This window comes from Strix aluco, chromosome 22, assembly GCF_031877795.1.
Source record: "Strix aluco isolate bStrAlu1 chromosome 22, bStrAlu1.hap1, whole genome shotgun sequence".
NCBI lineage: Eukaryota > Metazoa > Chordata > Aves > Strigiformes > Strigidae > Strix > Strix aluco.
The window spans coordinates 1,141,443-1,161,164 of record NC_133952.1 but is presented as its reverse complement, the minus strand read 5'-3'; the positions used below and the strand labels follow the sequence as shown (position 1 = coordinate 1,161,164).

The 19,722-nt window shown below is 50.1% G+C and overlaps 1 protein-coding gene across 1 annotated transcript in view; it reads right to left on the bottom strand.

The window, feature by feature from the left end:
* The window catches only part of MEGF6 (multiple EGF like domains 6), a 102,903-nt gene that overhangs the window by 71,533 nt on the left and 11,648 nt on the right, over positions 1–19,722 (bottom strand). The window contains exon 5 of the mRNA XM_074848395.1: positions 8,644–8,748. Coding sequence (XP_074704496.1) covers positions 8,644–8,748 — 105 coding nt within the window. The remainder of the gene's footprint in view (positions 1–8,643; positions 8,749–19,722) is intronic.

The following is a 19,722-nucleotide window of genomic DNA, read 5'->3' as shown; positions in this document are numbered from 1 at the left end:
CTGCAAACATGGGCTATTCTACCGCTTTGTTGTCTCTGTTCGCAGCAGAGTCCCACCTCAAACCAGCAACGGAAGTTTTAAGTCTCTGCCACCTACACGACCTCTTTGAGACACCTGGACTGAGGGCATCCGAGAAAGGCACACGCACTCAGCAGGGTGAAAAACATCAAAAACTGCTTCCACCACAAAACTACTGATGGACAATCAGAACGGAGCTGGAGCCGCCTGCCCCTGCCCTGCTACATTCAAACAAAAGCCAACAGTGTTCTGGGGACGACGGCGTCCTGGAAGCTGCAGCTTGCCAGGCTTTTCAGCTAACGTTCCAGAATAAATGGAAAGCAAAACACAAACGCATTACTTAAGAGAGCAGCTGAAGGCCAGCAGCCCCGGCGTCTGGCCCGTGAGTGTGCTAGACGGCCCGCCGTGGAGAGGGGAGCTTATTCGGGCTTCTTGGCACCCCCGTGCAGGGCCGCCTGCTGTTCTGGTGTTGAGTGGAGGATTTCCAGATTCAACTCTGGTTTTATTTGCTCGGGGAGGCGGGAAGAAAGACAGTTAATATGCATTCACATACAGCAAACTAGAAACACCTGTTGGCCTTCAGCACAGTTTTTTGGCTGGCTTATAGAGACTGAGGGTCTAACAGGTGTCCCCGTAGCCAATGGGAATGGAAAGGGGTTACAGAGGCCCCACGAACATCGAATTATGCAAAGAAAAACCGGCTGCACAGCAATATACAGCACATGTGTCCGTGTGTGCAAGCTGAACCACGAGAAACTGAAGCCCCATAAAGTGAAGCATGTCTGGAAGGAAACCAACCCCGCTGGGACTGGGAGATCTCACCCCAGAGGAGCCAGGGTCGCCCGGACCCTGCTTCGGTCTAGAGCTACTTCTGCTGGTGAACACTTGTGTGCCTGCTTCCAGCGGCCGGCACGGCGGGAACACCACGGAGCCTGGGATGACGGCACGGGCACGGCCCGGCTCGTTCCCCAACCACGTCCCTACGAGCTCGAACACGGTGCCGGTAAGAGCACCGCACGCGGATGGCGCCCGGTGGGCCGGGACAGCGGTGGCTCCGAGGGCAGCGGGGGCCCCACTCGGCTTCCTCCGCAGCGCGGGGCACTGCCTGCGCCCGAAGGGTCTGCGAGCTCCTCCAGGACTAGAGAGATAAAGGCTCCCCACTCAGGTAAATAGTCACCCCACTGCAAATCACTTCCATGTTTCCAGTGAGGGGACCGTTAAAATGCAAAACACACCTTTAAATACAACTATAGGTGGTATTCATATATTATAAACCACGTATGTACTACGATATCCCGCCGTTCATCCACATGCATACACGTACATATGCACTGCAGTATGAATGTAAAACCATAACACAGCTGTGATCAGGCAACACAAGCTAAACACACAGAAAACCTGGGGATAAAGGAGCTGCAGAGGCACAAACTTCCCGAGCTCGTTCTTCGAGCCTGGTGCCGCAGTCTCAGGAGAAGGAGGATTCCCATCTTCAGAGATATCATTTCTCCTTTGAATTTTGTAACACACCCAGCAGTAAAAGGCGACTCTAACAAACTCTTCCCTGGCTGGTGCCACCCTTGATTTGTTCGTGGTGGTGCCAGTGGGAGATTTTCCTCCTCCGCTACCAAACCGCTTCGTTTGGGTTAAGGCTGCGCAGAACAGGGAGCTTCAGCCCAAGAGAAAAACCTGCATTGCACAACAGGAACGCACAAGCACTTGAACTTGGATCAAGGACATATGGAAAGTGTCCTCCCTTTCTCACATAGCTCTCATTAATTAAACCTCTGGAGCAGGAATCCTTCAAGCATCCTCCCAGAAAAAAAAAAAAAAAAAGTATTTGTAATGACTGGAACCTCAACATATGTTTGTTTCTTGAATTATTACACAAATTACACTGAGACCATAGAGCAAAGGAGAGGAAACAGACTGAAACACAACAAACGCAGCAGAAATTAAAGGAAAACCTGTGGCTGAGGTGGAGATAAGGAGTTTCAGAGGCTGGTTGAAAGGTGTTATCACCTGCTAGAGAACACTGCTTTAAAAAGATGCCTTGGACAAGGCAGCATAATGAATAAATAAAATGTTTTCTCTGACCTTTCCAAACCCAGAAATTGAAAGCATAACGTACTGATGATTTATTACAGACCATACTGTGTGTTTAAGCATAAATTAATTCTAAAAATTCCAGGACGGTTTGCGGCGATGCTTATCTTTCCTGCTTTGGCCCTCACTCCTCATTTCACTCACTAAACCACCTATTTTGGCTGGAACTGTTCCCTTGTGCCTACGGGCAGTGTGGATCCCCGCACTGCCAATCTTCACAAGATCCCCAGAAAACAACAGAAGATCACAGGTCCTGAGTTCAGCTGCCCTGTGTCCTTTCTCTTCCGTACCAAAAAATGGCCAAACACCGAGATCCCAGAGCTCCATTTTTAGACTGGAGTATTTTTTATTGCTTGGAAAATAAGCTGGTCTCCTATATAAATATCCCTTGACTCACCTCCATGCTTACAGTCTGATTTTCAACAGATGGTTTATGAGAAGAAAGTACTTAGAGTAGACTACCTAGCTCTCAAAAACGTAAAGCTCTTCGGACCCCGAGCTAAACTTTGCAAGTTGCTGAGGTTTTGCAAACACAACCCCGCCTTTTTAATTGGTCACAGCTGGCTGCGAACCTGTGTGGGAATCCTTGCCAGGAGATTAGAGCGGGGCCTGACGTTTCGCCGTGGGGCTGGCACTGTAATAATTAAGGAGGTGATCACGGGAGGTGCTGAGCAGTTTCAATCCTCACTAAAGGGAAAACACGCACGGCTCTGAAGATGGCATCCTGTGCTTCACGTGACTAGGCCCAGGGCACTAATCCCTCCAAACACAGTGTAGGTTTGGTCTTCTCCAAGTGGCACAACCAGCAGTTTCCCTCCAAGCTTTTCTTACCACTGGTGGATCTTAATATGAGGAGCAGTAAAGATCTGTACGAAAATTTCAAACTGGTGCAACGTCAGCAATAGGATTCCTCTTTCATTTCTTTGCCAAAATCTAAGCAGCGGGCTACAACTCATCTGAAGGACTCGAGCCATGCATTTTCCTTCACCCAGTATAATCACCTCTTTTAAATGATAATGAAATCCTTGAGTTCAACCCAAGGAAAGCTGGAAAAGAACAAAGCAAGCCATATTTCAAATTCACTAAAGCCCCTAAGATTTTAGTCTCAAACTAATGGCTCTTTTTCACTTGCTATCATGTTCCTTTAAACAAATGTGTCAGTAATATTTTGCCTATGCGTATGCTACATCACTCATCAATAAAGCTGGACAACTTTAAATGTGATAGTGTATGTCCAAAAGGCTGTTTGCTGTACTCCAGTTAACCTTTAGAAACTCGAATCATATGAACTATGAAGTTATTCATAGAGTAATTGCCCTGCATTTGCGTCCAGATCCGTAAAGTCGAGGTCGTGCCAGGAAGCTTGCGGTGAACGCCGCGCTGTGCGTCTCGGCGCAGGACGCTGGTCCCAGACTGCCCTGCGGAGGGAAGGGAGAGGAAACGTGTTCTGCAGGCACCACCCCAGCTGTTCCCCCAGCTTCAGCACATTTTCCCTTTTCTTCAAAACTCACTTCACAAAAGATTTTTTTTTTCTTTTTAACTGAATAAACCCCTACATAGCCTTGGCTTGTTTCCTCTCACTAACTTTTTCAAAGAGCTCAGCGCTACCTGTTTGCCAGCTATTAAATACCTAACGTTTGGCTGATGGACAAGCAGATAGTGCAGGACGAAGCCGAGCTCTGCACAAGCCGCCCTTGTTCCAGGGCCTTCCTGAGCCAAAAAGAGAGAAAATCCCAGTAGGCAGAGCTGCACGGCAATGCTGCGGACTGGCAGAAATCTCCTCGGGGCTCAGGATTTTCTCCCCTCCCAGGCACAAGGCTAAACCTTTGAATCAGGAGGCTGTTTATAAATAAAAAGTATTTGGACTTCTTGGCTGTTGGAGAAGTGCTCTGCTTAATTTAGCCCTGGTATTATTAATAGTGGAATCTATCCAATAAACTGACAGCTGAAGAACAATTGCTGCTATTTAATCCCACAAACAGATTTTAAATCGGCCTTGTGAACTGTAAACCCATGAAACATCGAACACAAGATCTTTCTCCTGTCACTCTGAAATGGGCACTGGGGTCCCCTCGGCCCAGGGAAGTCACCCGAGTCCAAGCGAGCGTTACCGCACCCACATGCTCGCCGGTGGTATCTTTCCATCTCGGAAAGAAGCCCCTGGCTCCTGGATCCAAGAAGAGTCTGCAAGGTGCTTTCTTTGCCTCCAAAGACAAAACCTTTCCTGTTCTGACTCCACCACCTTCGAGTGCTTTGCAGTCCTGTGATCCTCTTCGGAAATCACCTCCAGCCCGAAGGCTGCGGCAAACCCCTTTCTGCCACCCCTCTGCCCCAGGAGCCCATGCCCTAATACACCCCAAAGGCTTCCAACTGAACAGCTCCAAGAGATTAGCAGGAGAAATAGGGTCATTAGTCAATCAAACAACACTGAGGGCATGTCAAACGCTTGTGTAAATGAGGGCAGCGCTATAAAAGAAAGAGACAATAATGGTCTCCTGAAGCGACGACAAAGCCATTTCAGCTGGCCTTGCAAGAGCAGACACTAATCACGGCCCTGCTTGCTTACAGTTGACCTCTTCTTCGTGCAAAGCTAAAGAAGATTTGGTCTGGCCGATCCTTCAAAACGCAGCCAGGCTAATTAGGAAGGGTCCCATCCCTACAGCACAGCAAAGTTCCCACACAAGAGCCCCCAAAGCCTGAGTGTTGCTGAAACGATCCACTCCGCCGTGAAGTGTTCAGTAAGCGAACGCTGAAGCCAAGCAGCTGATTTACAGCCCGAGATGCAAATAACAACAGCCTCTGTGCTCCCCGTCCCATGGGCAGGCGCTCCCCGCCACGAACACGCAGCCCCCCGGCACGCAGAGCTCTCGGGTACCCCAGAGCCATGCGGGGAGCCGCTGGGGTACGCCAAAAACCGGACCCCCAAGCGTCGGGTGGCCCGAGGATCCCTGGGAAGGCAGGACAGGCTTAGAGCAAAGCCCGGGTTTTCTGACACCCCCTCCCTCTGCACAGAAAGGCCATTTACGCCCAAGCTCAAAGAACGGAGCTCCTAGAGAGAGTCTTAGCCCAAACCAAACCTCAAACACTCCATTTACAACCCTTTCATCTACCAGACGTGGAAGATAACGAAGGAGTTCAGGACAACCCAGCTGCTCCCTCAGTTCAGAAACGGTCTCTGCAGCTGCTATAATATTGCTCAGCTCAACCTCCTCCTCTGGTTTGCTGCACCAGCAAAGCCCCACTTGTGGCAGGGAGGCAACGCCACGTGGCGGGGGAAAAAAGAAGATAAAGCTCTACCCTGACAGCACTTCACAGGATCAAAAAGCCACCAAGATGCAAGAGGCGACAGGAAAGGTGCTGAAACCCAAACGGGTAACCAAGACGTACCGCAGACCTTCCCGAAAGAGCTGGTGCAGCCCTGGGGAGGTCTGCCTTCAAAGGGAGATGATTTAATGCAGAGAGTGCTCAAATATTATCACTTTCAACAGCTCAGGAGACCAGGAAGGACAGCATCTCACCCCTGGAAGCCAGGCTGATGGGGTACCGCCTGCTTCCAGCCAGGGTAAACACGGGATTGCTGCGGCTCTAGGCTGGCCAGTAAAAATATCCCACGCTGAAAGGTACGATAAGAGGCTGGCCAGGACAGAGAGCGGCCTGCCTTTAAAACAAACACGTCTGTATTTCTTTCCAGAAAAGAAAAAGTGATACGACTCCGATCAGACACCGAGATTTCTGGAAGACGAATGACACCACGGAACATTGCTGTGGAGCAACTTCAGTCACTCTGGGTTATTTTCATGCTGTTTCCATCGCGCAGCCTCCTCAGAAGCCCTCCGACCGCATCCAGATTCATCCCAAGTGCTACGCAGCTCCATTTTGGGGAGCTATTTCCCAAGAAGGTACCGTCACCTCAAATGCCAGGACAGCTTCTTTTATAGGTGACAGATGAGGAAAAAAGGATTCACTGATTGACCACTATGTGTCTTTCCCAAAGCTGTCTTCTCTGAACAGCCTCCAGCCTCCCACCCTATCATTAAAATCCAGCACAACTCACACAGCCACCTCACACTTTGTTAATTGGCAGAAAAACCATGGATTTTTTGGTTTTTCCATAACTCAGTTTCTCACTTCCAAAAGGCTCAAACACTGTCATACTTTACATGACTGCCCAAACTGCAACTGTTGGAGGTTCACCCACACCCAAGTTTTAATCGGGCTCTATAATTCTCCAATTTTTCTGACTAACAACCGCCTCTTATCTGATCAGAGCACCCCTTTCCCCAGAAAAGGGGCAAGGCTTCTCACACCAAGGGCCTGTTCATCCAGAGGGGAAGCGAGCTGTGACCCACTTGCCCCCTGCCTTTCTCCTGAGCAGCCCCGAGGGCACAGCCCCCCGAGGGCACAGCCCCCAGCACCCTGGTGACACAAGCTGCTGTTGTCCTCCTTTGCTGCCACACACGAGTCCTGCAAAAAGCTTTATAGGGCAGCAAAAGAGAAGCTAATCCTCAGCCGACCACCTTTCAAGACCCAAAGCACCAACTTCGGGTCCCTTGTCCAAGGGGGGTAACGTCAGTGCAACTGTAGATGTATTTTCTTCCCCTCCAATATAAGCCAGCCATTTCCCTTTTAAAAAAATATTTGAGGGTCTCAGAAATGTGCGCTTTATTTTCAGAGCTGCAACCAATTATAATTGCAGGAATTGCTAAACGTTTCCAAATGTGAAAGTGGTTTTTACCTCTCAGGTTCTGTACAGGAAGATGCCCGGATTTATTTTATTCATTTATATGAAAGAAGCTATGACAACAAAAATCACAGGGACAGTTCAAGGGCTGTTTATTTCCTAGAAAACCCTGTAACATGTGCAAACACGAGCCTGAGCAGCAGCACAGGATTGAGAACGCCTCCAAGAATTAGCCAGGCTTTAATCCTTTGGGGGTCAAAGGATGAGAGGGAAGCAGTATTTCATGTAATGTGTTTAGACTGCAGTTCCGAGAGCGTCACTGGGGGGGTAAATAATTTGGACTCAGTTACTATTGTGTCTGCAGCGTGACTATTTTAGAAACATAAAACAAAAAAGCCAAACAAACTGAAAACTGTTTTTATACTAAGCAGCGTCTTCTTCACCTTACTTAAAATGTGGAATTTAAACCATTAGGATTAAAGCAGCCGCAGAGCTTTGGGTGACCAGCGGATCACAGCCGGGTCGCTCCGTTTCCGGCGCAGCCTGAAGTAAAGAGCATCAAGGAGGGTTTGGCCAATCTACAGTTTGTATCTGACAGAGACTCCTCTTTCTTTAAAGGCATCATCTAAATGCGACTTAAGGGCCTTTTAAGCACTTCTAAATTGACACTCGTAACAACAATTAACCTTCCTTCAAACAGACGCACCATGAAAAATGTGCGAGAGCAGGCTGGCTCTGGAGCTGCTCCTGGCTCCGCCGCGTCGCCGTGGTTGTGCGCCTGCTCCTATCTGCCCTCTTAAAACACAGCGTTAGGGCAGACGCTTTCCCTGAACTAACTCCTGTGGTCGTTCCCACCCTCGGTTCCCATGACTCTGGGGTTGGAGGGTTTCAGGCTTTGCAGAAAACGCCCCTCTCCAGCCCTTCTCGGCGGGGAACGACCAGCTCCTGCTGAGGACTATTCCACCAGCTCCCCCGCTCCATACACCCACCTCTGCTCTCAAAGAGCGAGGAGCCACGTGTCTCTGAAGAAAGAGATACGCGCTTATGGATGGTAAAAAAAAAAAAGTCGTCTTATTCTTTAATTTGCTGTAATAAAATGGTGTCGTCTAAAGCTAATTTGAGTAACTGGTACTGCCCTGCACCTCGCAGACGGAGTGGTCAGAGGAGGGAAGGGGCGGCCGTTTCTCTCTCCAGCAGGATGAGGCACGTTCTCTCTCACCGGACGCGCGGCACAGAGACCCACTCCAGCTTTTCGCGGGTGTTTGCTAGAGGCTGTCACGTTACCAAATCAGAACATCTCTGAATTACCAAACATAGGAAACTCAATAACCTCCAAGAGAGAATTTGTGTATTGCATGAAGGTTGATTAAATAAAGCTTAGCAGCCCCCAAATAAAGCCTAGCCAAAGATACAACTGATCCAGCTAGTCAGAGCTTAACGATTTTCCCTTCTGATGTGGCAGCCCATTGCCACGCTCCCCCAGGCTGAGCTTCACTCCACAGGCCACGACCCCAGGATTTCTTTGTTTGACCCAACTTTAATCAGCTTCCTTCTCCGATTCCAGCAAATCCCTCTGCTGATGGCAGCCAGGAATAAAGGCTATTGTACAGTATAGAGCTACGTTTCACAGCAAGTCACGATAAGCATTTCCTTTCCAAACATCCAAGTTTCCCAAACAGTATAAACAGTGGCCAAAAAAAAAAAAGCAGAGAGCAGATTATTGAGTTTTGAAGATAAAACAATGGTTAGGATAAAAAAAAAAAATATTGGGGCATCCCTCGCTCTTTATCCTCTCCACTTCTGACTCAAAATTAAAGGAAGAATTTGAAAAGGCTGCTTACCGTACTGACAGCGAGGCCCCTGGAAGCCAGAGGAGCAGTGGCAGAGCTGTGAAGATCCCTCCACGCAACTTCCACCGTTGAAACAAACCCCGTAACTGCAGACAGCTGCAAGGAGGAGAGAGAGGATAATTCCTGAGAGCATGATCAGAAGTGTACACGCACTAATAAATACCCGTTCACTGACAAGTTCCCGCAGCTCTGTAGCAAATTTGAATAGTTACAAAAATACCATTGAACCATAATGCCACATTCAAACAGTGCAAAGTCTCTCAAAATTCAGGAGAGGAAGTAAAATACCTTAGGCAACATCTCAGGGCTTTTCTTAAACGTGCGGCTAAGTGAGAATTCACAGGAAAACATCAGCAGAGCTGCAGGGTTGTTGATGAAATAACGCTTTTCCAGCCCACAAGTGGGTAAAACAGAGAACGACTCGTGCAGAATCACATCAGAACTCGTGGCAACAAAGGTAAGTTATTTATTTTGGAATTGGAGGCATCTTTCAGGAACAAACCACTAGAAGCTGCTTTGCGCCTCCCCTCTGGGCCTTCCTGGAGCGCTGGGTACCCAAACGTGGCGTCACCTTCCCAGGGGACGGGAGGATGAAATAGAGCTAAACTGTAAGGGAGCCTGAGCAGGCACTTTTCTCTGTTCTCACCAAGTGAAGTGTAAAATGGACACAGGGACAGAGAATGCTCAATTAGGCTTCTGAAATCCACCTTTTCAAACCGTCTAAATAAAATCACAAACAAGGATGAAGGATGTTTTTCCAGTGAAACACACAGTTCTCATAACTCATGAAACGCAGCCAGTATTTTATATTTCCCACTAGAAAATGCTCATCTCAAAAGGAGAAACGATGTTAACAGGCGATGCTGCCACGTGTGCCGTGCTTTGTCACAGCGTAAGGATGCGGAACAAGCACGGAGCTTCCTTTTTAAGTCTATTGAAAGATTCAGACAAGGAAATCTTCTCTCTCTTCACTGATCTGGACATAGCTGTGCTGCCGGCCAATTTGTCTTTTCTTTCTTTTTCCTGCCCCTCCTCTTCTTCTTTCCCTTTTCACTTTCATTGAACAAACTGTAACAAAACCCAAGCACAATGGCATTGGGTAGGAATACCTTTCACAAAAGCCGTGAAAAAACAGATAATGGGGAGCAGAAAGAGCTTCGCCCGTCTTCACGGTGCAAGAGATGTCGTGGTGGTACCTGGTCCAGCAGCTCCCACCCGCCTCCCCTGAGCCCCCTGCTCAGCCCAGGGTGGATCGTGGGCCAAGAGCAGCAACGGGGCCCAGTTACAGCTTACACACCCCAGGAAGGAACACGCTGCCACTGCCAGCTGTGCCACGGTCACCTGTGTTAGGGGCCCTCGTGTCCTGTTGATGGGTCCAGAGAATGTAATTATTTCAAGTAGCTGAAATTACAAAAGACAGACCTGGCAATCCAAAACCTGTTGGCTCAGGAACACAGATTGACTAGAAGGAGCCCAGAACGCAGGTGAGCAGAGAGGCTGAGGGAGCCAAGTGCAGCCTCCCCGGAGCTCCGCTGCGGATCGTGCGCTGGCTGAACCGGGCCGCTGCCCCACACGGTCGCCCGCTGAAGCGACTTGCCAATGGAATAAGTGAACCATCAACCCGCAAACTTATCCTGCGTCCTGGGGAAGATGCCAAGCCTCCTCTGCCGAAGCAAAAATGAGATTTGCCCGCAGTTTTAGTGTTTACAATGGGGGGGAATGAATGCCGTGCTTTCCTCCTGCTAGGGGAGTTAGGGGTTATCCCAATCCCGAGGCACACCTGGGGGTTAGCACAGTCGATCACAGGCAGTCACAGACCCCACTCCAGACCCACGGTCAGAATTTGTCCCAGCCTGGTGCAGCTGGTTTGGCCAACGTGCACACAGCACCCCGTCACACTTGAGAAAAGCACCTTCCAGAATCAGCCTCTCCTCGAAACTTCAGCAGTCACACTTTCTTTTTAAAAAAACCTGAACTGCATGGGTCAGAGTAAAGAGTGTTTTCAAGGATTTCACTTTGTAAAGAAAAAGCCCGAGAGGTTTCAGACTGACTGCGGAGTCCTGCATGCTCCGGGCCACTCTCAGGACGTGTCGGCAACTCCTCACACTGGATTCACATCACGTGGGAGAACAACCCCGCAGCATCACCCGGGCTCACGAGTGCAGATAAAATAAATGAATGAATGGATAAACTCCTGGAAAAGCTGTTTTTTCTTCTCTAAAGCTGCAAGGCTGCCAATTCTGTGTGTCCTGACTGCTGTAAGGAAAAAGTTGGAGAATTAAAGACATTTCCAGCAGGTACAGCCTGGGAACCAACTGTCAGCTACCCAAGCGCATTCAGGGGGCCCCAGGAGACGCCGGTGGCAGCGGCCGGTGCGGACCCGGGCACGGGCTGGTGGAGAAGTCCCCAACCAGAAGGCTGTGGGCCCTGCTCAAGGCCAGCAATGAAATGGCACCTCTGAAGTTACCCACTGAACATACAGAGCCTGGGACTGAATTACAAACCTACATATGATACAGGACCACCTGGAAGCAATTACAGCAGCGCTCACTGGACTGAGGTTTCCACATGCACACTGTCTATCTGTTCCCTCCTATTTGCAAGTTGGGAGCCCCCCTGGTTTCTCTTCCCATTCCAGCTAATGCTGTAACTAATTACTAACAGAAAAAGCAGGTCTGTGATTACACATTTCATTTTGTGTCATTATAACTGGGGAGGAAAGGCACCACGTGCAGGCTTCAAATCTGGCTCCAAATACTTGGCATGAAATATTCCGTGCCTGCTCCAAAACACCAATTGTGCATTCAGAAAAAAAAAAAAAGGAATCACAGATGGAAACAGTGCAAGGAAGCGTTTGCATTTTTTGGGCACATTGGCAGGACATTTTGTGCACACAATAAGATAAATTTGCAACGTTACCAACACATTCTCAAAGATAATTTGGAACTTGAAGGCATACGTGCAAAATCAGAGATGGGAAAGAGCCGGTACTACCTGCACAGAAGAAACCCCAAGCTTGTGGGTGTCAGCTTGCCCCGCCTGAAAACAATCCTTCCCTCCTGATTACAGGTCTGCACTAACCAGAGGTGTGTTTTGGTGGTCCTGGCATCCCCTATAATCAAAAGGGATTACCTGGGCAGTAAAGGCAGGTCCCTTTTCTCTCCCCACCCTCCCCTCCAGCCTCCTCTCCGCTGAGTCGCGATGCCGATGCAGTTAGCGCAGCGCAGACTCGTGTCCTCAAGACTCCTGAACGCTGACAGGTCCCATCAGCTGCACAAAGTTCAGCGACAACTTGTGTGAAGCTGCCTGGCACGCTCTGCCTCCTGACGACAGTTTGGGGAGGGACAAATCAGCATGTTGCTTTGGGGCTTGGTGGAAGTGAAATCACTGGGGCAAACCCTGGTGGTGGCCAAGGCCTGGGCGCTACATTGTCAGGTATTTACGGAACTTATCACAACGCGATCGGTTACAGCCCACTCTACGTGGAAAGCTAACGACCACGTTACTAAGTTTCCCACTATTCTCCTGCCATTGAATCCTCCATAGATCAAATAGCGGGTCTGGTTTTTCCTACAGAAACACAGCTGACTGCCTCATTTCTCCTCTGTGCTAGATCTCGATACTGTCTCACACGACGCCTCCCGCCTAGTCTGCGGTGATGAAGAAGGTTTTGTGGCGGTTTAGGTGAATAAAATTTGGCAAATTGGCACGTTTGCTATCAAAGCACACACTCTTACTAGGCAGAGCCCCGTACCTACTGTAAGGATGTTTGCTCTCTCACTTCTTTTACAATACAGCCGCCGGAGCGCCCTGGCTTTAGGCCCGGCTGGCAGACACAGCAGCTCCCCTGCAGCTGACCCAGCTCCAGCTCGCCAGCCGGAGCGAGAACTCCAGCTCGTTCCAACTCTCATTCTCACCGAGACCCGAACTCCCCAAACTTTGCACCTTAGATGCACTAGAGCTGAAATACTTAAGCCTCAGTGTTGGCTCTTTTAAGGATCTGATGATTTTTCAAATCCCCCCTCCAAAAAAAAAGATTCTTGAGTAAGACAAAGGTAGCATTGAAGTCCATATACTCACCTACCCAGACTAATGAAACAGCGATGAAATGTTGTTGCAGAAAGGCAGTTATCTTCTCATCTAACGTTTTAGGCACTTTTCATAGCCACGTATCCCTGGGGACCACAGCGATCCCAGATCAATCCCGTGCTGGCCTGCTGATGCAGGACATGGGAACCTGGGAAAGCCTTTGGCTAGCACCCTGCGCCCCTCAGCCACGCCATGTGCTGCCCGTGATCGCAAACGCTTCCCCGTGTGTGTCCTCCCACGGGGCAGGGCAGAAGGAGCTCGGGGCAGGCAGCGTTTCCTTCCAACTCCCCATCTCCAGGTGCGTGCCAAGATTTTCTAGGGCTGCAGCCTGAAGTTTTCGCTAGTTCTAGTCTTGTGAGAAGTGTCTTCTGCTTTCTCCCTTTCCTTCGGGCCTCAACCCTATTAGAACTGACTGAGTGGCCAAATTGCATAATAAGGTGGTTTGGTTTTCCCCAAATCCTTCTCCTTGACCACCTAAAAGCCAGACTTTAGGCAGGGTCCCAGTAAAGCTCAGCCTGGCTCCACCAGCGGTGCTCAACCCTCAGGGGGGAGTTTAGTGAGACCCAAAGCACAACAATGGAAAATCTTAGAAGCGATTGCAGCAACACAAATCAGGGATTAGAAGACAGGGGTGTTATTCTTGGCTGTGCCCCAGATTTCCTGAATGAGCTGGACAATTCCCTGCTCTGGGCTTCAGGCTGGCACATAGGGAGTGGAAATCATAACAACCCACTTCCCAGCCCGGTGGGGCCAAGGGGCCTGCGGGGCTCCCTCCCCTGCGCTTTCCAGGCCCTCTGCAAGCTAGCTCCTAATTCAGAGAGACAGAATTTAAGGCAATGAAACTCAGGAAAAGGTAACGACACTGTTCTGGGAAACAGGAAAGAAAGGATAAGTTACGGAAAACATCACCTTCTTCTGCTTGAAAGGTACCAATGTCTTTAGCGAGGACTTAGCAAGGAGGGATTCTTGGGAAGTCAGAGACAAGAGACTGATTTAAAAGGAAGAGTGATGGAGAAAAGCATTTCCTCTACAGCGCGCGGGCTCACTGAAGTACAACACAGCCGACCTCTGCGTGGGCAAAGCTGGTCTCCCAGCGGAGCGTGTGTTAGGAGTTTAACCAATACGAGGCTTGATCCCAGGCAAAAGGTTCAGAAGTTCAGTCAAAGCCTTTCAGCTGACAAAACAATGAGCCTCCAGGAGCCAAGAGGTGATGTACAAAGGAAAGCCGGCCTAACAGGGAAACTAAATTGTTAACTGAACACATTTCCTGCCGAGGCTTCCAACCTGTATCACAAATCATGGAGCCGCTCCCCCCGAGGCCGGCCCTGCGGCTCCTGCATGCCTGTGCATGCCTGCCCATGCAGACTCATCATCAAGCCAGGCTCACCGGCACGCCAGGCTCAGCCGTACCCGTGGAGTGAGCCGAGCGTGGCTGCTGCAGCCGGCCCTGCTGAGCGCTCCTTCCTCGCTCGCTGGGTGATGTGCTGAAGCTGAGCAGAGCTGGCAGGAAGAAATGTGGTTCAGTGCGGGGTAACTCCCTCTGGAGCCTTTTAATAGGCCATTTGTGACTAATAAAAATTTCTCTTTTAATGAGGATTAAAATTCAGCCGCCTTCTACTCAGCCCGTTAGGGATGCTCAAGGGGTTTTCATGGTGTCTGACTCTGACACTTCCTCCCATCTCCTCATCAAACGGGCATTAATTCTTCTTTACCTAGAGCCAGGCTCTACACCTCTACCTGACGATCCTAACACAGGCTGGATAAAAACTCAAGTTAAAGACAATGAGGGACGGTGATGGAAGCTTTTGACCAGCAGCTCAAGCTGAGCTCCTGCAGCAGCTCCAGGGAGGCACCAGAACAACAAACCGCCCGTGGGGGAGGCTGCCGGGCAGCAGCAGCTCTCTGGCCAGGGGCTGAACCCCTTCATGGCCAGGCTGTGCTCACACGGCTGTTCCGTTTCCTCCGCTGACTCGGGTGTTCCCATCCCACTCCGCAGCAGAGCCCTGCTCGCTCCCTCCCCAGCCGCAGTCCCGGGCAGGACCCTGGGTACCCGGCCTCGCTGCCCTCCTCGCCTGAGCAAAGAGCCTGCGTTCACAGGCAACACTGCAAGCGTGACAAGGTCACCAGTTCTAGATCTCCTAGGAATGGTCTCCCCTTTAGCCTCTTCCATACTTATTGCTCTCCTTGGTGCCTTCCTGCCTCATCGTGTCATTTCTGAAGGTGGCAGGAGCTGGCTCAAGAGCACAGACATGTCTGTGGCTGGACTCCAGCTCCTCTGTGAAGATCAAGAGCTGCAGACTTGGTGGGACTCAGCTTTTCAACATCTTGAGCTGAAAGCAGAGATCACGGAGATTACCAGACATGCAGGCCCCTCGTCCTAATCACCAAGGGCTTTAACTGTGTTATTGAACCCATGTGGAATTTAAGTAGCATCTCAGGGGCCACTTGAAACTGAGAAGCTTATTCTAAAAGTCCATCTATCAGTAATTGGGCAGGGAAAGAACCTGATGCCATGCTAAAAATGCAAAGGGTGTCTTGACTTCTGACCTTTTTCCTTCCCAAATGGGACTGAGCGGCTGAATGGTCCGAGACAGCGCGACGGCAACGCAATAAGCCCTCACACTTCTGCTATCAGCAGAAGAGACGGGACACAAAGCAGGGACCAGGCACCCGGCCTTCCCAAGGGGAGACCTGACAGCTCTGGGGGGTGTCATGAGCAAGCACAGCTCTCACGATTTCAAATCAGCGGGGTCAGTGGGAGCGGAACAAAGACATCAAATATTCTTTGAGGCCCGTGAGATCTCTGTGGAGCCATTAGTCTTCAGGTCGCTCGGCTTCAGCGCCGTTTTATAGGGTGTTTCTATGAAATTTTCCATCTCTTTCCAAGTTATTTGCTCCCAGCAGAGCCCATGCACTCCCAGTCACTCAGTACTGTCCTCGCAGTCATTTTCTCACCCGTAAGTGCTTCGAGACACAAACCTGCATTTTGGGAAAAGAAGTAAAATGCTCTTTTTTGGCTACAGACAACCTAGGCAAACAGCGAGCGCGCTCGGCAGGGAGGCTGCAGCGGGACAAGCTCTCTTCTTCCAGGCACCAGCGCAGGCTCTGCGAGCCCAGAGAACTCAGCTGAACTGGAACCCACAACGGTGCTGGGACCTCCCATTCCACAACACTATTTAACATCGCCATGAAATGCCAGACTGTGTCATCTTCAAGCAAGAAGAAAGCAGCTGGCCTTGGCTGGCTACACGCAAGTCTACAGTGGTGAGAATTTCCCCTAATAAAACATCACATGAGTTGGGTTTTTTTTTTTTATTTTTAAGGTAAAGTGATGAACAGTCCAGTATTTGGAGCAAAGTGAAGAGATGCCAGCCTCCAAGGGAGCGCAAGATAAGGCGTCCTTACTGGAGTCATTCCACCACACCGTGTCCAACAGCTCTAATTCAGCTGTCAGCAATGATGGCCCTGCCCGCCGCTGTACTCCTGGAACACGATCAGGGATCTCTGACGACAGATAGGAAGGGCCACAGACCCTGTTGACACGCTCTGGCACAGCCTCGCTGCCTTCAGCAGAGCTACGCCAGCGAGCGCAGGCTGCCTCGCGACTGCCATATACAAACCAGAAAATCCTCTAACATACAGAACGCCCTGGCTGTGTTTCCCTGCCTCAGCAGTTCACTAATATTTACTGACTCATTTCCCCGCCAGTCCTTCCAACACCCTCTTCTGGTCCAGAAGCACATGCTCATACTAAGGTCAAGGCCACCAGCAGGAAAAGTCATCACACCCCTGTAAACCAACAGCTGGGAGCAACTCAGGACGAGGATTTAGTTACACAGAAACCAGAAGCATTCCCCAGGACCGTCTGGGGAGCAGGACAGAAACTCCCAGCTCAGGGCAGCAGCCATCCCACCCAAGCCAGGCAGAGCCACCCCATTCGCCTCGGCCCAGCCCGCAGGATGCTCGTCCAGTTGCTGCCCAAGCGGCACCAGCTGCGGGGGGGGCTGGAAATGGGGAGGGGGAGTCCCCCTGCCACCCTTCAGCCACCTAATGCGGTGGCTGGTCTGCTGCTGCTCTCAGGGGATGCAGAAGATGATTCACAGAGCAACATAATTTGTGTTCCTGCCCCGAACAACCTTCTGGAAGGTTCACCCACAGAGATGAGCTCCCTGTTGTGCACATAGCACTGGAGATATTTGAATACCCACTTTTTCTGTCCCAGAAACTCAAGCTTACAGCACAGTCCTGGTTTCAAAGCTAATCGTATTCAACCAGGTCTGAATGGCTGAATGGAGACAAAGCCCCACACGTCAGAAACACACGTCTCCTGGTGAATGTGTAACATGGAAGGTGGAACATTTATATTTTCAGCATCACAAGAGTATTAAAAAGACTTACAAGAAATCTAATACCGACATAAAGATGTTAGAATGTGAGCTCCAGAAAAGCCCTTGGAAATCCAACACACGCTTCCTTGCGAGCTTATGCCAGGTATGAGCAGGGCAACATCTGACCCTGGAATCTGAATCCTCTCTGCCACGAACAGCAGTTCCACGCTGTCACGCCAGCAGTGCTCTTACATCCTATTTTCTTCCTCCTGCCATGACAAAATTTCTAGTGAAGTGGTTTTAAGCCAGCCACGATCCTCCCTGAAGCAGCACATATATCTCATCCAAGTTGCTCACTGGCCAAAGGCCACGATCCACCTCAAAACTCCACCGGCAGCTTGGCAGCAATTTCTGCTGAATTTTTGGAGTTGGTGCCATTCCGCTTTTGCAGAGCGCCAGGGCTGGCTGTCCCTGGGAGCTGGTAAAACACACAAGCTGCCTATCACAGGAATATTATTGAAGGTGCTTTGAGCCCTCAGGGCTAGCCGAACGCAAGACAGCTGAGCAGCACCCGAGCAGGGGGTTTGCAGCCCATTGCTGCCCTCAGTTGCATCTTGTGTCCTTCCTGCTAAAACACCATTTAACTGATCATGCCACCCACATCCTCACTTTGAAACTTAAAGGTTAATGGGTGGAAGCAAGGGAAAAGCAAGGACTTTGTAACCTGTTCTTCAGCGTATAATATCTACTGACTTTCCTACTCTTGGGAATAATACACAGAAAACATGTAAACAAGACCCATTTAAAAGAGAGCAAGAGGAACTACTGGTGTCTGCGTGACAAGAAAATAAACACCAACAGCTTGCCCGTCACATCAGCAGCAAGTCTGACATTAATAGGGAGAGTCAAAGTATTTTGTCTCCAAAAGAGCTGGACCTCCCTCTCTTTTTTTATTCCAGACTGGCTGCAGGGAGCAGCCTGGTGACGACCATCACCCAGCCTCAGAGTATGGGCCTGATGATGAGGATGATGAGGTAAGAGCACGCCCTGAGCAGTTTTATTTCCTTTCCTCTGCTTCCTTCCTGGATGGAATTACTCACTTCCTCAGCAGGAAAAACCATTACAAAACGCACTTTTCTGAGTTCATCTGAGGTTACTATCTGCTCGCTGACAGTGGGTTATTCGGCACCCACGGCGTTTCCTCTGTCACAGTGGGGCTGCTCTCCTGTGTTGCAGGCTTTTGAACAGGAAGAATAAAGACTGGTTGCTAGACACACCTTCTTTTTTCCTCCAAACCTTTGCTCAAGCATCAAAGCGCACGGAAGGTATACGCAGCCTCTTTGCAGAACAAAAGATGACTGGCTGCGGGAGACATTTTCCTATATTGTAGGTCAATTACAGCCAAAATCGCCTTTACAAAGGCGTTGGACACGGTTTGCTTTCATCCCTTTGATGGCGAGGCAGGCCAGAGCCCAGATGCTTTGTTGGTTCGCCTGCCTAGTACTTAAAACGAAAGCTGCTTTTCTGTGGCAAGGGTAGGGGTGCAACTCCAAAGACTAATTCAGAAAAGATCAGAGCTCCATTATGCAACGAGGCAGAGAATTAATAATATATCACAGGGAGCGTGATGGTGACATTTATTTCTACTCATATGCTCAGATAAACCTTTGTTTGATTCAAGAGAAGGTTTTACTTTGCTCTCAACATCCTGAAAGCAAAGTTTAAAGTTAAATATTTCCCCAGCTGGAGGTGTTCAGGGGAAGGAGCCGGGAGCTACGCAGCATCTGCCTCCCATGTCAAGCAGAGCAGCCTGGCGGGGGGAGGCAGGAATCTGGGGCCCATGAGGATAAAGCTGCCTCTGTCTTCTGCAATAACAGCATAAAATCTTCTTATATACTAATATTTGCACATCCCCAGCCTGAGTCACGTGCAAATCTGAATACATATTGCAGCTTCCCTGCACAGCTGGGAAGTAGATACTTCCATGCCCATTTTGCAGAGAATTACACTGGAGCAGACACAGAAGGGGAGGGAAGCCACAGGATCCAAAAGTCTCAAGTTCTGGGTCTCCGCTTCAAACCTGACGAGTGCCATCACTTCACCACGCTGGCAGCCTGCTGAGGCCCACGCTGCAACATCCCTTGCTGGATCCCACCAGTCCTGCACCCAAATGCTCACCCTTGGGCTAAAGGACGATGGGGAGGACTGCAGAGATCTTGAGCCTCTGGCAGGGGTTCTCAAGCTCAGCAAGTCTTAACAAGAACAGATCTAGACACAAAGGAGTTGAGGGGTCGCGTCCCTTCACACCTAAGTGGATGGATGAGCCCTGCTCTCGGCCGCAGCTTGGGGTGAGGAGCAGAGACCAGCCAGGGACCACACTCTGGCAAGAGACCATGCGCTGGCAGCCAAAATTCCCTGTCCCTGGGAGCCCCGTGTCCCAGAGGCCGCCTCTTCCAGGGAAGCCGCTCTCACGGACGCTGAGTAAGACCAAATCAGCCACCACCGGCACGTTCAATCACACAGACAGCAATTACTGGCTTTCATAATGAAAAGTCCGCTCCGGGCTTGGATTACAGCTCTCCAGAGCTTCTGCCAACGGCACCATTTGAAACACCAGTTTGGGCTTGATTGTAAACCTCGAGCAGCATTTGGC